This window comes from Rhinatrema bivittatum, chromosome 2 (assembly GCF_901001135.1).
Source record: "Rhinatrema bivittatum chromosome 2, aRhiBiv1.1, whole genome shotgun sequence".
NCBI classification, from domain to species: domain Eukaryota; kingdom Metazoa; phylum Chordata; class Amphibia; order Gymnophiona; family Rhinatrematidae; genus Rhinatrema; species Rhinatrema bivittatum.
The window spans coordinates 724,337,785-724,359,039 of NC_042616.1; the positions used below are offsets into that span (position 1 = coordinate 724,337,785).

At 47.5% G+C, this 21,255-nt stretch overlaps 1 protein-coding gene across 1 annotated transcript in view; it reads right to left on the minus strand.

Moving 5' to 3' along the window:
• UBR5 (ubiquitin protein ligase E3 component n-recognin 5) overlaps positions 1 to 21,255 on the minus strand; it is a 672,040-nt gene that overhangs the window by 207,196 nt on the left and 443,589 nt on the right. Inside the window, 1 exon segment of the mRNA XM_029591836.1 lies at positions 17,920 to 18,043. Coding sequence (XP_029447696.1) covers positions 17,920 to 18,043 — 124 coding nt within the window.

A 21,255-nucleotide genomic window follows, 5' to 3' on the forward strand; every position in this document is an offset into this window, starting at 1 on the left:
AGTATCTGCAATTGATAAAAAGCCTGTACGGAGGAAATTTGCTTGGAAAAAGAATGTTTATTCACTATCTCCCCTAAAATATAAGCTTGTTGCCTAATCAAGCACTAGAACTACCGCCAGCAAGTTTTCTTGCTGGTACAAATTTTAAAAGCTTGCATAATCAGTGTTCATAAACGCAACAGGTTGAAATTTCCTGACCTTGCAGACATTTTTATGAACTTTGATTTCTGAATATTTTAACCCACTACTCCCTTCAGTGTTTGATTCTCAAGTGGAACACCCTAAAACCGCCCACTGGCAAGTTTTCATGCTGATGCAATTTAAAGGCGTGCACAATCAGTGGTTTGAAATTGTGAATTTGTATATATATTTTTTTTTAATGAACTTTGATTTCTGAAAATTTTACCCCCTTCCTGCACCCCCTCTAGTTCTCCTTCTTTGGAATGCCCTTGAATCACCAGCACATTTTCATGCAGATTCTAATTTAAAAGCTTGCATAATCAGTGTATTTATTTATTTATTTAACACTTTTCTATACCGACCTTCATGAAAAAATGTCATATCAGATCGGTTTACATGTAACAAAGGGTATAACTTAAACAAGAACAATTCACTTGAAGCGGAAGTTACATATAACAAGGGTAGTTAACTTGGAGGCTAGGCTAGTCAGAGGTATAGGACAGTGTAACTGAAGAGAACTAGAAAAGGCAATGAAACAAAAGAAACGGCAGCTTAATTATAATGTCTAAACATAGCGGGGCGTTAGCCGGTAAAGCAGAGTCCTGTCCGGTTGACAATTAATGGCTTAGAAAGTTAGTGTAGATGACCACAGCGTTGAAATTCTCCGATTTTGTAGGTTTGTTGTTGTTGGTTTTTTTTTTTTTTAAATGAACTTTGATTTCTGAACATTTTAACAGCCCCCCCCCCCCCCCCCCCCAATCAGTGTTTGCTCCACATTTTAGAACACCCTAGAACTGCCAACCGGCATGTTTTTGTGTGGTGCTCATTTAAAAGCTTGCACAGTGTACATGATCGCAGCGGGTTGAAATTCTGTGAATTTATAGACTTTGTTATAACATTTTTCAGAAATCAAAGTTTAACTCCATCCCCCTTTCAATGCTTGCTTCACATTTGGAACACCCTAGAACTGCCAATCATCATGTTTTCGTGCTGGTGAATGTCTCTTTTCTGCTTATCATAATTTATGGGTAAAATTCTCAAAAATCAACAGTCATCATGCAATCTAATTATTAGTAATGACATGAAAGATCCTGAGTTCACTTTCCCAGGGCAGTGGGTCCATTAGAGAGTAGTGTATGCAGTAGAGAGAATAAATAAAGGCAGGTATTTGTATAGGAAAATTGGTTCTTACCTGCTAATTTTCATTCCTGTAGCACCACAGATCAGTCCAGACTCCTGGATTTTGCCTCCCTTCCAACAGATGGAGACAGAGAAAGTTTTACTGACACTGGCAAATAACCTAGTGTGCCATCTGCAGTCCCCAAGCCAAGATAGTAGAAAAAAATATTAATACCAACCACTAATAATTGCCCCCTGAATGAGCACTGGGAAGTAGAAACCTTAAACAGATAAACTTGTCCCCATTATAAAACAGAAAGGACCAAACAAAAACTGTGTCATTCTTCAGAGTAAGTACCATAACAGATAGGGAGATTTGGAGAGTCCGCTCTCTCTCAACTGGGCGGGACTCTGGACTGATCTGTGGTACTACAGGAATGAAAATTAGCAGGTAAGAATCAATTTTCCTTTCCCTGTACATACCCAGATCAGTCCAGACTCCTGGGATTTATCAACGTTTCCCTGAACAGAGTGGACCGCAAGAGTCCCGCTCGAAGTTCACACTCACCAAAGCCCATGGCCAGGACATCCAAATGATAATGCCTGGCGAAAGTGTGCAAAGACTTCCTAGTTGACGCCCTACAAATCTCTTGTGGTGAAACTTGCTGACATTCGGCCCAGGACGCCGCCTGGGAATGAGTAGAATGAGACCTTAAACCCTCCAGGACTGAATGCCCCTGACAGATATATGTGGATCTAATAGCCTCCTTCAACCACCACGCAATTGTGGCTTTTGACTTCTTATTTCCTTTCTTCGCACCACTCCACAGTACAAAAAGGTGATCTGATAACCGGAAGCTTTAGGAAACTAACATACTGCAACAATGTGCACTTGACATCCAAAAATTGTAATTCTCTCGCCTGAGGTGTCATAGTCTTCAAGTTTGGGAAAGCCGGGAGCTCCACTGACTGATTTACATGAAAAGATGAAATTATCTTCAGCAGAAAGGCTGGAACCATCCCCAAGGAGACCCCCAAATTTGAAATTCCCAAAAAAGGCCCCCTACATGACAAGGCTGGAAGTTTCGAGATCAGTCTAGCGGAACAAATAGCCACCAAGAAAACCACCTTTAACGTCAGATCCTTTATGGTAGTCCTGTTGAGAGGCTCAAACGTGCCTCACACATTACCTTCAGAACCAAGTTAAGGCTCCAGGGGGAACACAGTTTCTGAACCGGAGGCCGCAAATGCTTTACTCCACGGAGAAAATGCACTACATCCAGGTGTGTAGCCAACAGTTCCATGTACCTTGCCCCGGAGATATCCCAAGGCTGCCACCTGAACTCTGAGGGAATTGAAGAAATAACCCTTCACCAAACCTCTTTGCAAGAAAATAAGAATATTTGCAATGGAAACACACATAGGAACACCACCTCATCCCATGCACCAATCTTCAAACAACTTCCAGACCCTCATATATGCCAAGGAGGTGGAAGACTGCCTAGCTTGCAAAAGAGAAGCAATAGCATCCTCAGAGTAACCTTTGTCCCTTATTCATTTCCTCTCAAAAGCCAAGCTACGAGACAGAAGCGGTCCACCTGTTCCAAAAATATGGGACCTTGTTGCAGAAGGTTCAGGAGATGAGCGAGCTTCAACCAGCCGTTTATCACTAGATTGATCAGATCTGCAAACCCAAGGCCTCCGAGGCCACTCCAGAGCCACTAGAATCACGTCTCCCAGATGGACATCCAAATGCCGCAATATCTTGCCCACCAGCGGCCACAGTGGAAAAAATACAGCAGAACGTCTCTCAGCCAAGGAAGAACAAAGGCGTCGACTCCCTTTGCTCCGCGCTCTCTTCTGTGACTGAAGAAGCGGGCCACCTTGGCGTTTTGCTGAGTTGCCATTAAGTCCAAGCAGGGCTTGTCCCACCTAGAACTGATAAGGGCCATTGCCTCCTTGACAGCTCCCATTCCCCCGGATCCAACTGTCAATGGCTGAGGAAATCCGCTTGCACAATGCCAGTCCCGGCTATGTGAGAAGCCACAATCAATGTCAGATGCTTCTTTGCCCATTGGATCAGCTCCCGCGCTTCCTGAGCCACTGCACAACTCTTGGTACCGCTCTGCCGACTGATGTAAGCCACCATTGTCGGATAAGATTCAAACTGGACAGCTGCGCACGAGGGGGAGAAAAGCACTCAGCACCAAATGCATCACTCTTGTCTCTAGGCAATTAAGAGACCAAGATGCCTCTTTTGTCATCCACTGGCCTTGCACCGACCAATCTTGACAGACAGCTCCCCAACTCAGAGACTGGCATCTGTGGTGACCACCATCAACTCGGGGATCTCCAAGTCTATCCCTTAACACAACTGGTCCTGACCAAGCCATCACACAAGAGACTGGACCTGGCTACTTTCATAAATGGCAGAGGAAACTGAAATTGTTTTGACAATGGGTCCCACCAGGAAAGCAACGCTGTCTGCAGAGATCTTATCTGTGACTGAAAAAGCGGTCCGTTTTCACATTTGCAGGGGTCACCATGAGGTCTATCACTGGTTTGCCTCACCTTGCTTGCAGAAAGGCGAACGCTTCCTCTAACTCCCACTCCCCCGGATCCAGATGCTGTCTACTGAGGAAGTCCACTTGCACGTTGTCCACTCTGGCCACATGAGAAACAGCTAGTCTCTTCAGATGCTTCTCCGCCCATACAAACAGCTCCTGTGCCTTCTGCGCCACTAGACAACTCTTCGTACCTCCTTGACGATTGATGTACGCTACCATCATCGCACTGTCTGAGAATACTCGCACCGATTTGACAGAGTCAGCTTCAGATGACTTTGCGAGATTCGTCATGCAGCCCAATGCCCCCAGAAGCTGAAGTACCCACTGGACTGAATGACCATACTCTACCTCCGACTCCACTCAAATTTATTTATTTATTTATTATTTTTATATACCGGCATTCGATCTGAGATATCACATCGGTTTACATTCAGGTACTGTAGGTATTTCTCTATCCCCAGAGGGCTTACAATCTAAGTTTTGTACCTGAGGCAATGGAGGGTAAAGTGACTTGCCCAAGGTCACAAGGAGCGACAGCGGGATTCAAACCCTGGTCTCCTGGTTCATAGGCTATACCTTCTCCCAGCCAATCTTCCAGGTACGGGAGTACCAGGACACCCTCCTTCCTGAATGCCACCGTCCCTACCACCATCACCTTTGTGAATGTGCGCGGTGCTGTCGCCAACCCAAAGGGAAGAACTTGAAACTGGAAATGTCTCCAAGAACCATGAACCTCAGAAACCACTGATGTTCAGGTCGAATGAGGATACGAAGGTAGGCCTCTGACAGATCCAAGGACGCTAGAAACTCCCTTTTGCACACCGCCATCACTGTGCACAGCGTCTCCATCCAGAAACACGGCACCCGGAGGTCAGCGTTTACCTTCTGCATATCGAGAATAGGCCGAAAGGTCTCTTCCTTCTTTGGCACCAAGAAGTACACAGAATACCTGCCCTGCCCCCTCTCCTGAGGTAGCACTAGAACAATGGCACATAGAAGATGCAAGTGCTTGAGCATGTCCTGCACCACCTCCCGCTTGCTCTGGGAGATGCAGCAGAAGACTACAAAGGCATCCCTGAGTGGCTGAGAAAACTATAAGGCATAACTGTCCTTTGCCACCTCTAGGACCCACTGGTCCGATGTTATTCTGGTCTACTCCTCGTAAAAAAGAGAGCCTCCCTGCGATAGCTTCCCGAGAGGAGTGGACCACCACACCTTCATCGTCAGGCTTTATTTCCACACACACCCCCCCTTTGGGACTCACCATCCCTTGGGGACCTGCGTTGATTCCGAAAGGGCTGCTGTCTGCCCAAACTCTGTTTCTATGATGCCTTTTGCTGGGGCTCTGTTCACTCGAAATCGGGCTTGCAGAGGAAAGGACTTCCCAGGACACTTCCTGTCTTCAGGCAACTTATTGCCTTTCGACTCTCCCAACTGCTTCACAAGCTTCTCCATGTCCTCCTCGAAGAGGAGCATCCCCCTAAATGGGAGATTCGACAGCTGGGCCTTAGACCACACACCCACCGACCAATTTCACAACCATAAGAGCCATCGAGCCGCCACCGCCGAGACCATACTCCTGGCAGAAGTCCAGACCATGTCATACAGAGTTTCGGCCACACAGGCCACTCCCGCCTCTTAAAATGGGCCGCCTGTGCCGCTTCAAATGCCATTCCTGAACGTTTGTCATGTGCCTCTGCACCCAAGACAAACAGGCTCTCTGCATCAGATTTCTGCAAACCGCTGCCCAAAGGGTCAAATCTGAGACTTCAAAAAGCCACTTGAGCAGAATCTCCAGCTTCCAATCCTGGAGATCCTTGAAAGCTTCTGCTCCCATCACCGAGATGATAGTCTTCTTAGTAACCACTGACACGGCTGCATCCACCTTCAGAATTCTCCATGACTCCAAGGTCTGTTCCAGCACGGGATATAATTTCCCCATAGCTCTCGTGACTTTCAGGCCTGCCTCGGGAGACTCCCACTCCCGATTTAGGAACTTCTTCACCTGCTTTGGTAACAGGAAAGTGGTAGGGGGCTCCCACAATCCCTCCAGGAGTGGATTCACTCTTTCCTTGTCCAAGTCTTCCTGGACGTCTTTAATGCTGAGTTCCTCCAGAACTAGGGAATCAATGGATCCAGCTCCTGTCTCTGGAACAGCCGGATCACTCGCGGGTCATCTCCTTCCATGACCGGAACAGAATCCAGATCCTGCATGGGATCCTCCAAAACCTTCAACGGATCCCAGTCCAGGTTCTGCCTCTGATCATCCAGGGCACTAACAGGGTCCTTGTCCGGTAAAATCGGACGCCCTTGAAGCTGCTCAGAATCATCCAGGCTATCCAATGAATCGCCCTCCTCCGGGGTTCGCCCGAGTCCCAGCATCCACAGGATCCCTGACTCCACAGGCCCTCTAGCCTTCTTGGCTGTCCAGGACTTCCTAGGCAAGGTCCTCTTTGCCCCTAACTCCTTCCTGGCTAAATAAGCCTTACGAAGGAGAAGCACAAAACCTGTGGAAAAGGCCTCCGGGTCAGAGAAGGAAGAGTCCTGATCGACTCCCTCATGAGCCCTACCCATCCCCTGCCTCCAGCAGGGTCTCTTCCCACAGGAAAAAGCGTGGGAGGGGAATCCCGGGACTCAGAAATGGCAGCCTGCACTTCTGCCTGTGCTGCCAATATGCCGCTGGCTCCTTTGACCCCCCCCCCCCCCCCCCCCCCGGAGTCTCAGGAGCCACCCCATCCGCTTGCACTTTCTTGCCGCTCCCCCATGGTCCCACCAAGGTCCCGGCCCCCCCAAAGCATATTTGTGGCAAAACGAGGCCACATCGAGTTGAATTTGCCTAAGACCGCAGCCACGACAAAGTTTGCTGTGCTGGCGGGAGTCAGAATGTCGGGGCGTTTGGGCCTGCACATACATTCAGGCCTAAAAATAAACGTAACCACAGCGATCGCACTCGCCACTGTCCCGATACTGAAATTCAGCACTCACCTGACCCCAATGAAGGCTGGCAATTCGGCCCACTCCCTCTAGCCTGCCTCTCAGCAGGAAAAACAAATACTTACCCGGTCCTCAGCCCTGCTCATAGCCACTGCTGATGATGATCTCCTGCTTCATCTATCTTTTTTTTTTTTTAGAAACTAAATTAAAGAGATAGGACACAATTAAACAAAGGGACAGAACTACTCTACTCCCCTGCTTCTGGAGATAGAAGGCTGAGGAGTCAGGCCACCGAGGGTCCAGAGGGGGAGAGGGAACCAGGACCCCTGGCTATCTATCCCCCGCCAAAAAAGGGCCAAGTCCTGACAGGGATTACCAAACCCCCGCTCGCCCTACTTCCCCTGAGGGATGGTCCATGAAGGAACCTAACACCTCGGGGAGCCAAATCCTCTTCTTATCTTTTTGATTTTCAAACATCTACAGAGTGCAGGTTTGCACCTCTACCATCTGCTGGAGACAGAGAAATACTGAGGGACTGCAGGTGGCACTCTCGGTTATGTAGCAGTGCCTCAAAGTTTTGTTCTCTGCTTCCATCTACTGGTAGGGATGCATAAACCCACTTGTCTGGACTGATCCAGGGTACGAACAGGAAAAACCATTTCAAAGTTACCTAACTTGATTAAATCAAAGTTACCTAAATGATTAAATCATTTTTGAATGTTTAACTCACCTTTCCAAATGATGCTCAAGATCATAATATCATAATAAGATCATAACAGCATAATATCATAATATCATAATAAGATCATAACAGCATAATTACAATTTAGGTACATTTTTGATTATACAGCACTGCACTGATATGAATTGTTTAGTACAATGCTCATTAGAATATAAGACATGCAATGCTGGTTCAGACCCATGACCCACTGAGCCCAGCATACTGTCGCCAACAATAGCCAATCAGGGACATTTGAAAAGAACCCAGTAAATTACAGTAGCAAAGTCCATAGGAAAATTGGTTCTTACCTGCTAATTTTCATTCCTGTAGTGCCACGGATCAGTCCAGTCTGCTGGGTTTTGCCTCCCTTCCAGCTGATGGAGACAGAGAAAAACTTTGAGAGTACCCCCCTCTTAAGCCGGTGTGCCACCTGCAGCTCCCCAGTATTTCTCAGTCTCAAGCAGATGGAGGTGGTGCAAAACCTGAGGTTCTGAACCTGTGGGGGTTCTTAAATAAAAACAAAAAATAACAAATAAAATGAAATAGCAGTGGAAGGAACATAAAGGAAGGCAAATCCAGTTCTTTTTTCTCTATCCTTCCCCTTTAGGCTGTCAAGGTAGGACCAGAAGATCAGCGGTCCTCCCAGGGAGTTGGCAGGTCCTAGGGGACCATCCTCCCTGGTAGCAGGCATCAGGTAGGTGACCAGGTAGGCTCCTTCATTTGACCACCGGGGGTGATAGCTGATGGCCCGGTCCCCGTCCCCCCAGGGACCTGGAGCCTCTAAGCTTTTCTTGCCGAGAAAAAAAAATCGTAAGCTTCGATTCAGCAGTGCTTGGAGTGGCAGCTACTGCCAGTGTAGCTGACCTTCGAGGGTCGGGTCGCACTGAAGAGCCGTGCTTGATGTTTTTTTCAGGGTCCTGCTCCATATTGTGCTGGGGGGATTGGTGGCGCTGTCTATGCGAGCTCTTACGGCACTCAGTATGCCGCGTGGTGCTGCTTGTGAGGCCTGTGGGAACCCGACTCAGTGGTTCTCCTGTTCAGGTCTCTGTGCGCACTACCGCCCTGGTGGGGAGGGCTCCTCCAGCACGGCAGCAGGTTCGACAGCCAGGCCCCGTGGCACGGGTAGACGGGCCGCCTGGAGTGAGAGCGAGGCCGTCCCGTTCCTGAGTGTGGGAACAGCTGCTAGTTTAGATCCTCTGCAGGCTGGTTTAGAGACATCGAGCAGGGGAGGGGAGCTCCCCCCGCACTATCGTCGGCAGTTTTGAGTCCGGGAGATCCCCAGGACTCCCCTTTCGATCTCCCACTGCCTCCCACCCCCCCCTGGGGCCCGCCTGGTTTCTCGGCGGGCCCCAGGGGGGAGGCAGTGGGAGACCAGACCCAGACCGGGGGCCCACGGGGCCTCAGCTTCTGGAGGGGCCACCCAGCAAGCAGCCCAAGCGGCTGGAGCCACAAGGGACAGTTCGGATTCGGAGAGTTCATGGTCCCTCTGATGGCCTTGCTGCGGCGGAGCCCAGGCTAGGGCAGGCCTTGGGCGAGGACTCTTTATCAGCTCCTGCACCTCTGGTGGGGGTGGACCTGGGAGATGAGCTGGAGAAGGCGACGCCCCTGGACAACAACTATCCTAGGGTCTTTCGCCTTTTTCAGAGGGAGGAACTTAGTCCTCTCATTCCGCATGTCCTGTTGGAGCTGGAATTGCAGCACCTCCAGAGGACCCCAGCCTGGATATGGTGGACCCAGTCCTGGCAGGATTACGAGGCCCGGCAAAGACCTTTTTGTTTCCTCAGCTGATCCAGCAATTCATGACCCGGGAGTGGGATACTCTGGAAGCGGGTCTGCGAGTGGGTAGAGCTATGGACAAGCTGTACCTATTGCTGGAGGAGACCCTGGAGCTCCTGAAGGTCCCAAAGATGGATACTTCGGTCTCCGCAGTCACCAAGAGGACCACCATTCCAGTGGCTGGGGCGGTGGCCCTCAAGGACAGAAAGCTCGAGGTCCAATAAAGCAAAATTGCTTACCTTGTAATAGGTGTTATCCCAGGACAGCAGGATGTAGTCCTCACATATGGGTGACATCAGCAATGGAGCCCTATGTACGGAAAAACTTCTTTAAAAGTTTCCATGAAACTTTTGACTGGCACCAGAGTGCCTACTGAGCATGCCCAGCATGCCATGATATTCCCTGCCACAGGGGTCTCCCCTTCAGTCTCGTTTTGTAGCAATAAGCATTTGCCAAAAATAAAATAATAAAACGTATCGGACCCAACTCCGCGGGGTGGCGGGTGGGTTTCGTGAGGACTACATCCTGCTGTCCTGGGATAACACCTATTACAAGGTAAGCAATTTTGCTTTATCCCAGGACAAGCAGGATGCTAGTCCTCACATATGGGTGATTAGCAAGCTAGAGGCTGAGTCATTTTGTAGTGGAGCAACAGTGAAGTATTGTTGATGAAATGAATCAGCCGAAGATCACAGCAGGTTGGATGTGGAAGGAGTTGGGATTATACTGGAAACAAGTTCTTTAAGATGGATTGTCCATAGGCTGAATCTTGTCTTCCTTCTTTGTCTAAACAGTAGTGAGCTGCAAAAGTGTGAAGAGAACTCCATGTTGCTGCTTTACAAATGTCCAGAATAGGCACAGAGCGAAGGTGTGCTACTGAGGTTGACATCGCTCTTACTGAGTGTGCTTTTACTCGCCCTTGAAGAGTAAGGCCTGCTTTTTCATAACAAAATTGTATGCAATCTGCTAACCAGTTTGTCAGAGTATGCTTACCCACTGCTTTACCTGGTTTGTTTGGATCATAGGATACAAACAGCTGACTGGATTTTCTTTGGGCTGTTGTGCGGTTTAAATAGAAGGATAACGCACGCTTACAGTCCAAAGTGTGTAAGGCTCTTTCACCCTGGTGGGAATGAGGCCTAGGAAAGAATGTTGGTAAAACTATTGATTGGTTCAAGTGAAATTCCGTGACAACCTTAGGAAGGAATTTTGGATGTGTACAGAGGACTACTCTGTCATGTAGGAACTTTGTAAAAGGTTTGTATGTGACTAGGGCTTGTAGTTCACTGACCCTTCTAGCTGATGTAATGGCTATGAGAAATACCGTTTTCCAAGTAAGGTATTTAAGGTCACAGGTATGTATGGGTTCAAATGGAGAACGCATAAGCCTGGTTAATACGACGTTCAGGTCCCATTGTATGCTTGGGGAATGAACTGGAGGTTTAATGTGAGTTAGGCCTCTCATGAATTTACTGACGAGAGGCTGTGTGGAGATAGGTGCGTCTCCCAGCTTGTTATGATAAGCTGAGATTGCACTTAAGCGTACCCTTACAGATGATGTCTTAAGACCAGAGTCTGAGAGATGGTAAAGGTAATCTAGTAGCGAGGTAGTGGGGCAAGTGAAAGGATCTAAATCTTTCTGAGTGCACCACAGAGTAAACCGTTTCCATTTGTAGGAATAATTCTTTCTAGTGGAAGGTTTACGTGCAGCTATAAGTACTTGAGATATAGAGGTTGTAAGATCAAGCTTTCAACATCCATGCTGTCAGGGACAGGGATTGAAGGTTGGGATGGCGCAACTGACCCTGTTCCTGAGTTATGAGATTGGGAGCTACTCCCAGGCGAATTGGATCCCTGACTGAGAGATCTAGAAGTATGGGAAACCATACTTGTCGAGGCCAATATGGGGCTATGATTATCATAGTCCCCTTGTCCTGTTGTAGCTTCACTAGCGTTTTGGTTATGTGTGGTATCGGTGGATACGCGTATAACAGGCCTGAATTCCAATGGCGAGCAAAAGCGTCTGTTGATAGGTTGCTCTCCTGTTGCAACAGGGAGCAGTAATTGTTCACTTTGTAGTTGAGATGGGATGCAAAGAGATCTATTGTCGGTTGACCCCAGCGTTGGAAGATCTTGGATGCTATTGCTGGATCCAAGGACCATTCGTGCGGTTGGAATTGACGACTGAGACGATCGGCTACTACGTTGTGGATGCCTGCTAGGTAAGTGGCTCGTAGAAGAATTGAGTGTGTCAGGGCCCAGTCCCAAATTTGTGCTGCCTCTTGACAAAGGAGGTAAGAACCTGTCCCCCCTTGTTTGTTGATGTACCACATGGCTACTGTGTTGTCCGTTTGGATTAGAATAGTCTTGTGTGAAAGGCAGTCCTTGAATGCATGCAGCGCATAGCGTATAGCTCGAAGCTCCAGAAAGTTTATTTGAAAAGAGGCTTCGAGCTTTGTCCACTTGCCCTGTGTCTTTAGATGACCAATGTGTGCTCCCCACCCTAAGGTGGATGCATCTGTAGTCAAAGTTACTTGTGGAACTGGTTGCTGGAAAGGTAGGCCTTTGAGCAGGTTGTTCATTGATGTCCACCAGATGAGTGCAGACCTGAGGTCTGGTGTTATATGAATGGGAGTGGACATTGGTTGAGTGGCTTGTATCCACTGTGCTTTGAGTGTCCATTGCAGTAGTCGCATGGTCAATCTGGCCATGGGAGTTACATGAACTGTGGAAGCCATGTGCCCTAGAAGAATGAGGCACTGGTGAGCTGTTACCTGGAATTGGTTTCGAAGAGTGTGAGTCAAGAGGACAAGTGTTTGAGCACGGTCTCTTGGAAGTAAAGCTTTTGCTATTGCAGTATTTAGCTCTGCACCTATGAACTGTATAAGATGAGTTGGTGACAGATGGGATTTCTGGTAGTTGATGAGAAATCCCAAGGAGTGAAGCACATGGATAGTGAGCTTGAGAGAAGTGAGAGCTCCTTCTTTTGATTGACTCTTGATGAGCCAATCGTCCAGATAAGGGAACACGTGCACTCTCTGTTTGTGGAGGTGTGCCACTGCTACAGCCAAGCACTTTGTGAATACTCGTGGGGCTGATGCAAGGCCAAATGGCAGCACTCTGTATTGAAAATGTTGATCCTTTACCAGAAATCGCAGGTATTGGCGATGAGGAGGAAAGATGGGAATGTGAGCGTAAGCATCTTGAAGATCCAGAGAGCAGAGCCAATCTCCCCTTTGAAGAAGAGGTAGAATGGTGCCTAAGGACACCATCCTGAATTTTTCTTTTTTGAGAAATTTGTTGAGATTTCTGAGGTCTAGAATGGATCGAAGGCCTCCTGTTTTCTTTGGAATGAGGAAATAGCGGGAGTAGAATCCCCTGCCCTTTTGAGGTCCAGGAACTGGTTCTATGGCCCTGGCTCTCAGAAGGCTGGATAATTCTGTTTGAAGAATTGTGGAATGTTGATTTACTGTCCAAGATGGAAGTGGTGGGTTTTCTTTTGGAACAGTAAGAAAATCTAGTCTGTAACCGTGAGTTGTGATCGATAATACCCACTGGTCGGTGGTTATGGAGGCCCAAGTGCTTTGGAAGTACATTAAACGACCCCCTACTGGTATGTTTGGGAATGGGTTGATGAAGTGCTGCTCTCCGAGTTGTTTCAAAAACCAGATGTAGTGGCAGTTTGTGGTGGTGGTTGTGCCCTTGCAGGCCTCTGCCTAGGTTGTTGGCGTTTAGGTGGGCGGGCTGTTCTGGGTCTTTTTGCTGGGGGATAATACCTGCGTGGACGGTAGTATGGATGTCTGGTATCACGCTTTGGAATTCTCCTTGTAGAAGGTTGAGTATCCTGAGGTATTAATGATAATTGCTTCAGTGTTTCTGTGTGGTCTTTTATAGTCGCCACAGCTTCTTTGACCTTTTCTCCAAAAAGGTTGTCCCCCAAGCAAGGAAGATCAGCCAAACATTCTTGGACCTCTGGACGGAGATCAGAGGCCTTTAGCCAGGCCCATCTGCGTGCAGCTATGCCTGAAGCAGAAAGTCGTGCTGCAGTCTCAAAGCAGTCATTAAGTAGCTCTGACCTCGTGTTTTCCTGATTCGAGGCCCTTATGGACGATATTCTGGAATGGTTCTTGATACTGCTCAGGGAGAGACAGGGCTAGGTCTTGAACCTGCTTCCAAAGGTTCCTTTGATATTGATTCATATATAGCTGGTATGATGTTATCTTGGATACCAGCATGGAACCCTGAAAAATCTTGCGGCCTAAATTATCCAGAAATCTACTCTCCTTCCCAGGCGGTGTAGATGAATGAGATTTCAGTCGTTTCGCCTTCTTCTGGGCGGACTCTACCACGACTGACTGGTGTGGCAACTGTGATTTTTGAAAACCTGGTATAGGTTGTACCAAATAAGTTGCCTCTGCTCTTTTATTGACTGCTGAGACAGATCCTGGGTGTTTCCATATCCTGTACTGAAGGTCTTGAAAAACTTCATTGACTGGTACTGCTAACATTTCTTTAGGAGGATCTACAAATTGCAGAACCTCAAGTGTTTTCTGCCTTGCATCCACCTCCGTTTGTAGCTGAAAGGGGATGGTGTCAGCCATATCCTTTACAAAGTTTGTAAAGGAAAGGTCCTCAGGAGGTGACTTCCTGTGGTCGTCAGGTGGAGAGGGTTCAGAAAAAATATCCCCATCTGAAGAGTATTCTGAGCTTGTGTCAGTAGCCATATCCCTTGGAGTTTGGTGAGTGACTGGCACTAGCAAAGGCTCCCTAGGCCTTGATGGTAAAAGAGGAGAATGAGGCCTTGGAGGCTTTGGAATTCCAGAGGGTCCTGAAATAGGCTCTTCTGGTGTTTTTGTTGGATAAAATATCCAGGAGAGAGTCTAATTTAGTCATGAATGGATGCAGCTTCGAGACATCCTTTGATGGCATCGGTATAGTCCCCGGTGGAACCGGTGAGGATATTGGGGTAGGCATCGAAGGCCGTTCCCGTGGCATCGGTGCCGGCGGCATCAATGGCGATGGATCTCTCGGCATCGGAATCGGCATCGATGGAGGTGTCGATGGCTACGGCAGAATCGCATCGCGCAGAGCCTGGTGCATCGCTTGACGTATATATGTGTCAGAGCCCTGAGGAGGTACGGAGCCCGGCACCGATATCGGTGGGGATCGCCCTGGATCAGTAGGCCTCGAAGCCTCCGCACTCGTCCGAGTTTCTTTGCGGGTGAGGCCGTACCTGTCGATGGGTCTTCGGTCATCGGTGCTAGGCGTCGATGCCGGTGACGATGTTTTTCATTTTGTTTCTCACTTCCAGAAGTGGATGCCTTCGACGATACTGACGGTGATGGCGTAGAAGCGTCTCCCGCTTCTGGACAACGTTTTTTCAGTAGTACCTGCCGGACGGATCCGGATGGCGATGACTGAACCGAAGTAGATGCCTTCGGGAGCAATTGTATGTTAAACAATTGCTCCATTTTCTCAACACGGAGACGACGGCCTTTTGAGGTCATTTCCGCACATAACGTACACGATTTTACATCGTGTTCTTTGCCTAGGCAAAGAACACATTCTAAGTGCGGGTCTGTTATAGACATATTCCGCGCACACGTCGGGCATTTTTTGAACCCGGAGGCCATTTTGCCGGACAGCCGTCGACGGTGATGACCAAAAAAATATCGGTACCGGCCGTAAACCGAAGGGAAAAAAAGTTACCGCGGTGTTAACGAAGGGAAACCCTTGCGGTGGGATTGATTTTTTTCCGGAAAAGTTAAACTTTTTTAAGGTGGTGAATTCACCACAGGACTCCAATTATACCGCGATGCTAAGTGCTTCGCAGAAAAAAGAAGACTGAAGGGAGACCCCTGTGGCAGGGAATATCATGGCATGCTGGGCATGCTCAGTAGGCACTCTGGTGCCAGTCAAAAGTTTCATGGAAACTTTTAAAGAAGTTTTTCCGTACATAGGGCTCCATTACCGATGTCACCCATATGTGAGGACTAGCATCCTGCTTGTCCTGGGATAAACGCATATTTGAAGTATCAGCTCTAGGGATTCGAGCAGCAGTCTATAGCAGCCTCGCGCTTAGGGCGGGCCTGAGATGGGTTCAGCAGCTCGAGTGCCAGGATCCTTCCTCCACAGAAGTCGGCTCAGGAGGAGCACCTAGAGGTGGCAGTGGCCTACGGGGTGGATGCCTTATATGATCTCCTTCGGACCTCATCTAGAACTATGGTGTCAGCTATATCAGCCAGGAGGCTCTTACTGTTGTGCAATTGGTTGGCAGATGTTTCCTCAAAGGCGCAGCTTAGTGCTCTCCCTTTCAAGGGAAAGTTCCTCTTTGGTGAGGACTTGGAGCAACTAATCAAATCTCTGGATGATAAGGTGCACAAGTTGCCAGAAGATAAGCCGAAGGGGTCTAGGGGGTTCCCCCCGACCCACTCTCGGCTTTAGGGGCCAGGGTACATACAGGGAATGCATGTTGTTCAATGACTGTCCTTTAGCTGTTTGCACCGAATACAGCAAATTTCAAAAGCCACATGGCTTGTATTCTTGACTGCCTCCCACTGTTCTGCTTGATCTTGTACTGCATAATATGGAAATATTTGCTAGCATATTAGTGCAGCTACTTAGAAACTGTAAAAGCCACTGAGTTTAACATGTTATGCTTTAACAAAATGAAATTGTAATGCAAGTATGAAAAAGTTCTGGCATGCACCCTTCTCTTGCCATGTTTAAATCCAATCTAAAGAACCACCTTTCTGAAATCCCTTTGAAATCTTATGCTTGATTGTCTGCTTTTAGTTTTGTTAACTAACTTTCTTTTCTTTTTAACCATTGTCTTGCTTTATGAAACACCCCAAGTCTCTGGCTCTGTATGTTTGTCTTATTAGATTGTAAGCCCTATTGAGCAAGGACTGTCTTTTTATATGTTTGTACAGTACTGCATATTGTCATGTAGCACTATAGAAATGTTAAGCAGCAGTAGACTTCATATTTGGTGATGAGTTCTTTGCTGCTAGATGAATAAGCACCAGCTTAAGAGAACAACAGACAATAAGAATAGGAGTTTGATAAGGAGCATGCAATGTACCTGGTACATTTTGTAGCAAGAAGTCTTCATATAGGGATCTATTCCTACACAAACAGGGAGTTTTGTCTGCTTTTCTTGAGAAGAAAAATTTTCATGTGTGACATTTAAAAACTTAAACTTCAAATTTTATTTCCTTCAGTCCTGTCAGACCAGTGGGTTATGGCGTCTCTGCCAGTAGATGGCAACAGAGAAAAAAAAAGTTCAAAGCTGACTTCACTCCCCTATAGGGGTCTGCTGCTGCTTTCATAAGAACATAACATAAAAACATAAGAATATAAGATATGCCATACTGGGTCAGACCAAGGGTCCATCAAGCCCAGTATCCTGTGTCCAACAGCTCTTCAGTATCTTATGTCAAAGCTAAAACAACTGAAAACAATTGTTTTTGTTTCCAAATCACCACCACAATCAAAACCTGATGCAGCCAAGAAATTTCACTCTGTGGTCATTAAACAAGGAATCAGATAATCCTTACTCCAAGGTCAGGATTAGGTCAACTACCTTCAGAGTGTGTAACAACGAATTCAATGCTATTTTTGTGAATTTTTCAGACTAAGAGCCCTTGTTCATTGCAGTTTCCCTGAGAGGGTTCTGGAATAGTCTTAGTAGGACTAAAGAAAAATAAATTAGCAGGCAAGTTTAAATTTTACCTTCTTTATCATCCACGTCAGACCAGTCCAGACAAGTTGGATGTACCCAAGCTCCAGGCCCACAGACTCTGCTTCTCTCGGCCATGAGTGAAATGGATTGCGGCCCCACTTGGCTGCCCCCCCCTAATGGCCTAAGCGAACGCTAAGTTTGCCTATTGGGATGTGCCAGCCTTGGAAAGAAGCCACAGTAACTTTCAGGACTTCTGTGTCCAAGGTATACCCTTCCTGGCCAGTATACACCACTGAGTTGCTTAGAGCAGGGATATAAACACAAGGGTGCTAACCTGACATTATCATCTGGAAAGATAGGTTGTGATTCTACCGATGAGTCCTTCTGTACCCTCCTTGAGTGGGCTTGCAGCCTTAACTCTTGCTCATCACCTTAATTCCTTCTGAAATCAATGCCTTACAAATCACTATACTTTAATAAACTTTACTGTCTCCCTGTTGCTCTCCCAGAATTAGAGGGAGAGAGTACTGTCAGGGACCACCTGATGCTTGACCCAGTGGTGCGGTTAACTTGGACCCCAACAGAGTGCCCCCAGGACTCGGTCTATACTGCACAAGGAACCTGGACCTCAAACCTTCTCAGGAGTGATCTACTCGTAGTGCAGCACCAGTCCATATGCTTGCACAATCCGTTGGAGACTCAGAAATATCAAAGAGCTGAAGGCAGTGCCCAGATCCACATAAGGGGAGTGAAGTCAGCTTTGAGCTTTTTTCCTCCGACTCCATCTGCTGGCAAGGTGGACATAACCCACTTATCTGGACTGATATGGCATGGATAAGGAAATCCAAAACGTGCTTGCTAGATTTTTTTTTCACAACATTACAATGAAGACAAACAATGAAAATTATATAGTTAAACAAAAGATTTTTTAAAACAACCTCTTCCACATCTGCAGATACAATATCATCCTGTTCTTCATCTCTGCCCCGAACTGGTTGAGACTGACTTATTCTCCTTTGCTGAGGATTCCTTATAATGTAAGAAGATTGAGATTGACTGGAGCTACAAACAAATTGAAATAAGCAAAATAATTTTCAGTCCAAAATATATTTTTTTTTACAGCCCATTTAGTTATCCATCCTACCTCCCTGCCTCCCCCCAACCAATACTTCTAGCAAGAATCCTGAGCAATTCAGATCCTGTTAATGGCCAAGAGTAAGACAGAAATACTTCTCCAAGGATGAACTCTCTTGTGATGCTTGTGTGCAAAGGAGGGATAAGTAGTGGCCACAGTTCATCCTACACACCTACACTTTGCTGGCCAGAAAAAAAAAAAAAAAAAAAAAAGTCTTTCCTTCTGTACCAGAGCATGCAGTGTTATGGCTCAGTCCCTGGGGCAGTCCAAGGGAAGTTTAATACACAAATACAAGATATAATTAAATAAAGCAATCCCCTCTTTTAAATATTACTTGCCATCTCTTTTGTACACTGAATCTACATTCCTTATAACAATGTGTAATAACTCCGGCAATGATTCAGCAAATTTTGACAACTTTGCAAACAATAAATATTGAAATTTATATGCAGAAAACAAGAAGTTTTAAAATAAAGCTAAATGAATTACATAGAAATGGTCTCCTTTAAGTATATTCTATAGCTGAACTACAGAAAATTACTCCATGTCCTAAAAATAGATTGTCCTTGTAAAGTGCATTTACACATGTAAAACCCAGTTTATAGCATGTACATGCTTTTGGTAATATGATTTTCTCAGAGAGGTTTAGAATACAAGCTGCAAATCCAAATATTTAGTTATCTGTGTGATGTATATTCCATCGTTCAGGTACTTAAAGGAAGGTATGTCCCTATCCACAGCGGGCTTACAATCTTGTAGGCCGATACAGTAAGGAGCGGTAGGAAGAGGTGCGTTACGGCCGGGCGCACAGTTCGGATCACCTACCGCTCGATACTGTATTGAAATAGCATGCAAATGCAAGCCGCGTCCGAGAAGCGTCCGTGAAGCGCAATCCATTTTACTGTATAGAGCGCTATACAGCGCCTATACAGTATCCTGGGTGTGTTGGTACCTGTCATTTGAAATGTCGTTTGAAATGACGTTTGAAATGACGTTTGAAATGACAGGTACCAGGGGGGATTGCGGGTCCTCTCCCCCCACTCCCGAAGCAAGGCAGGGCGAAAATTAAAACAAAAGTGAATGAAGTGTAATAAAAGTAAACTTACTGCATGTGAATTTTCTTTGAACAGTCCTCTCTCTCTCTCCTCCTCCCGAGGCGCATGCTGCGGCGCCCCTGCCTCCCGGGGGCAGCCGGTGGCGAAAGCGGCGGGCGAAAGCGGCGGGCGAAAGCGTACGGGCGAGAGTGAATGAATGCATGCCCGTACGCGGCGGGCGTGCATTCATTCACTCGCCTTCGCCGGCGGGCGTGCATTCATCCAGTGGAGGGAGCCAGCGGCGAAAGCGGCTTCCAGCAGCCCCCGCCGGCGAAGGTAAATTAATGTAATTTGGGTGCTCAAGGCAGTGCATTAGCGAACGCCGACATCACACGTCATGACGCCAAACGTCGTGACATCACGCCTTGAGCGACCAAATTGCTTGCACAGGCGAACATTCATTCACCTTCGCCGGTGGGGGCTGCTGGAAGCCGCTTTCGCCGCCGGCTCCCTCCGCCTGGATGGATGCACGCCCGCCCGCCGGCGAAGGTGAGTGAATGAATGCACGCCCGCCGGCTCCCGCCGCGTATGGGCGTGCATTCATTCACTTTCGCCCGCACGCTTTCGCCCGCCGCTTTCGCTGCCAGCTGCCCCCGGGAGGCAGGGGAGCCGCAGTGCGCGCCTCAGGAGGAGGGGAGAGAGGACTGTTCAAAGAAAATTCACATGCAGTAAGTTTACTTTTATTATACTTTATTTACTTTTGTTTAAATGACATGTCGAGCAGATTTTTGCCCTGCTTCGGGAGGGGGGGATTTTGACCGGAGCCTGCCTATTGCTGTCACACCACACTAACGTCACGGGGGGTGAGGGGGTCGTTTGCCCATGAAATTTCATCTCTCTGACCTGACGCTCCACACTAACGCAGGGGGGTAAGGGTAGGCGGTAAGTTAGCAGGTTAAACACGCGGCAAAACTACAGGTTAAAAAAGAGATAATCGGGGCGCACATTGCTGTATGGGAGGGAATAGCTAATCAGAGCGTTTACATCTCATATACATGCTGCGGGCGGAAAGGGTTACCGGTTGATTTAAAGAAGCGGTAAGGATGAGTTAAAAGGGATAGTGAATCGCGGGTTGGACTTACGCGGCCAAATTGTGAGTTAGAAGCGGGTTAGAAGCAGGGTAACCGCGGTCGCGCTTTACTGTATCGGCCTGTAAGTTTGTACCTGAGGCAATGCAGAGTGAAGTGTCTTGCCCAAGATCTCAAGGAGCATCAGCAGGATTTGAACCTTGGCTTCCCTGGTTCGCAGCCCACTGCTCTAACCACTGGGCTATTCCTCCACTCCAGTAGTGTAGCATACAAAGCAATGATACAGACCAGTCACAAATGCATAGACAACTATCAAGAAATGTTACAGCAACACTGAAGGTTTCTCTTATTCCTAGATCTTCTTTCTTTCTGCCTATAACATATTTCTATAATTAGCTTTATGGCATGGCTGCTGTGTAGAAGTCTACGAGTTTGTGCCAACACTGCAAGGATGAATTCTACTCTTACAGGCTCATTTTCAGAGGATACTTTCCAGTGAGCATGGCATAAACTGTATCACTCAAGATTCCCAAGGAGAAATTTTGTTACCTGCTATACCAGTCTGGACAAGTGGATTATTCCCCCCTGCCAGCAGATGGAGGCAGAGAGAGGAAAACTGGTTCATACCTGCTCAGTTTTGTTTCTGAAGTACCACATATTAGTCCAGACAAGTGGGCTTTGCATCTCTACCAGCAGATGGAGGCAGAGAACCAAAGAGTCTGAGGCACTGCTACATTACCTAGAGCAGAGCTTTCTAAAGTGTGTGTCGCGACACTTTAGTGTGTCGCCTGTAGTGTGCCGCGCAAGCCCGGTGCACATGAGGGGGCGGAGCAAGTGGTATACTGAGGGGAGGTCAGAGGGAGCCAATGTGGCCGTCGGTGGACCTCATCCCACTGGCGGCTGAGAGCTACCATTGTGCTGTGCTGTGTACCGGACACACACAGCAGGTAGATCGGCAGGGACGTGGTGGAGCTCATGTCACCACGGTCCAAAGAAAAAGATCACGTCCAAACCTGC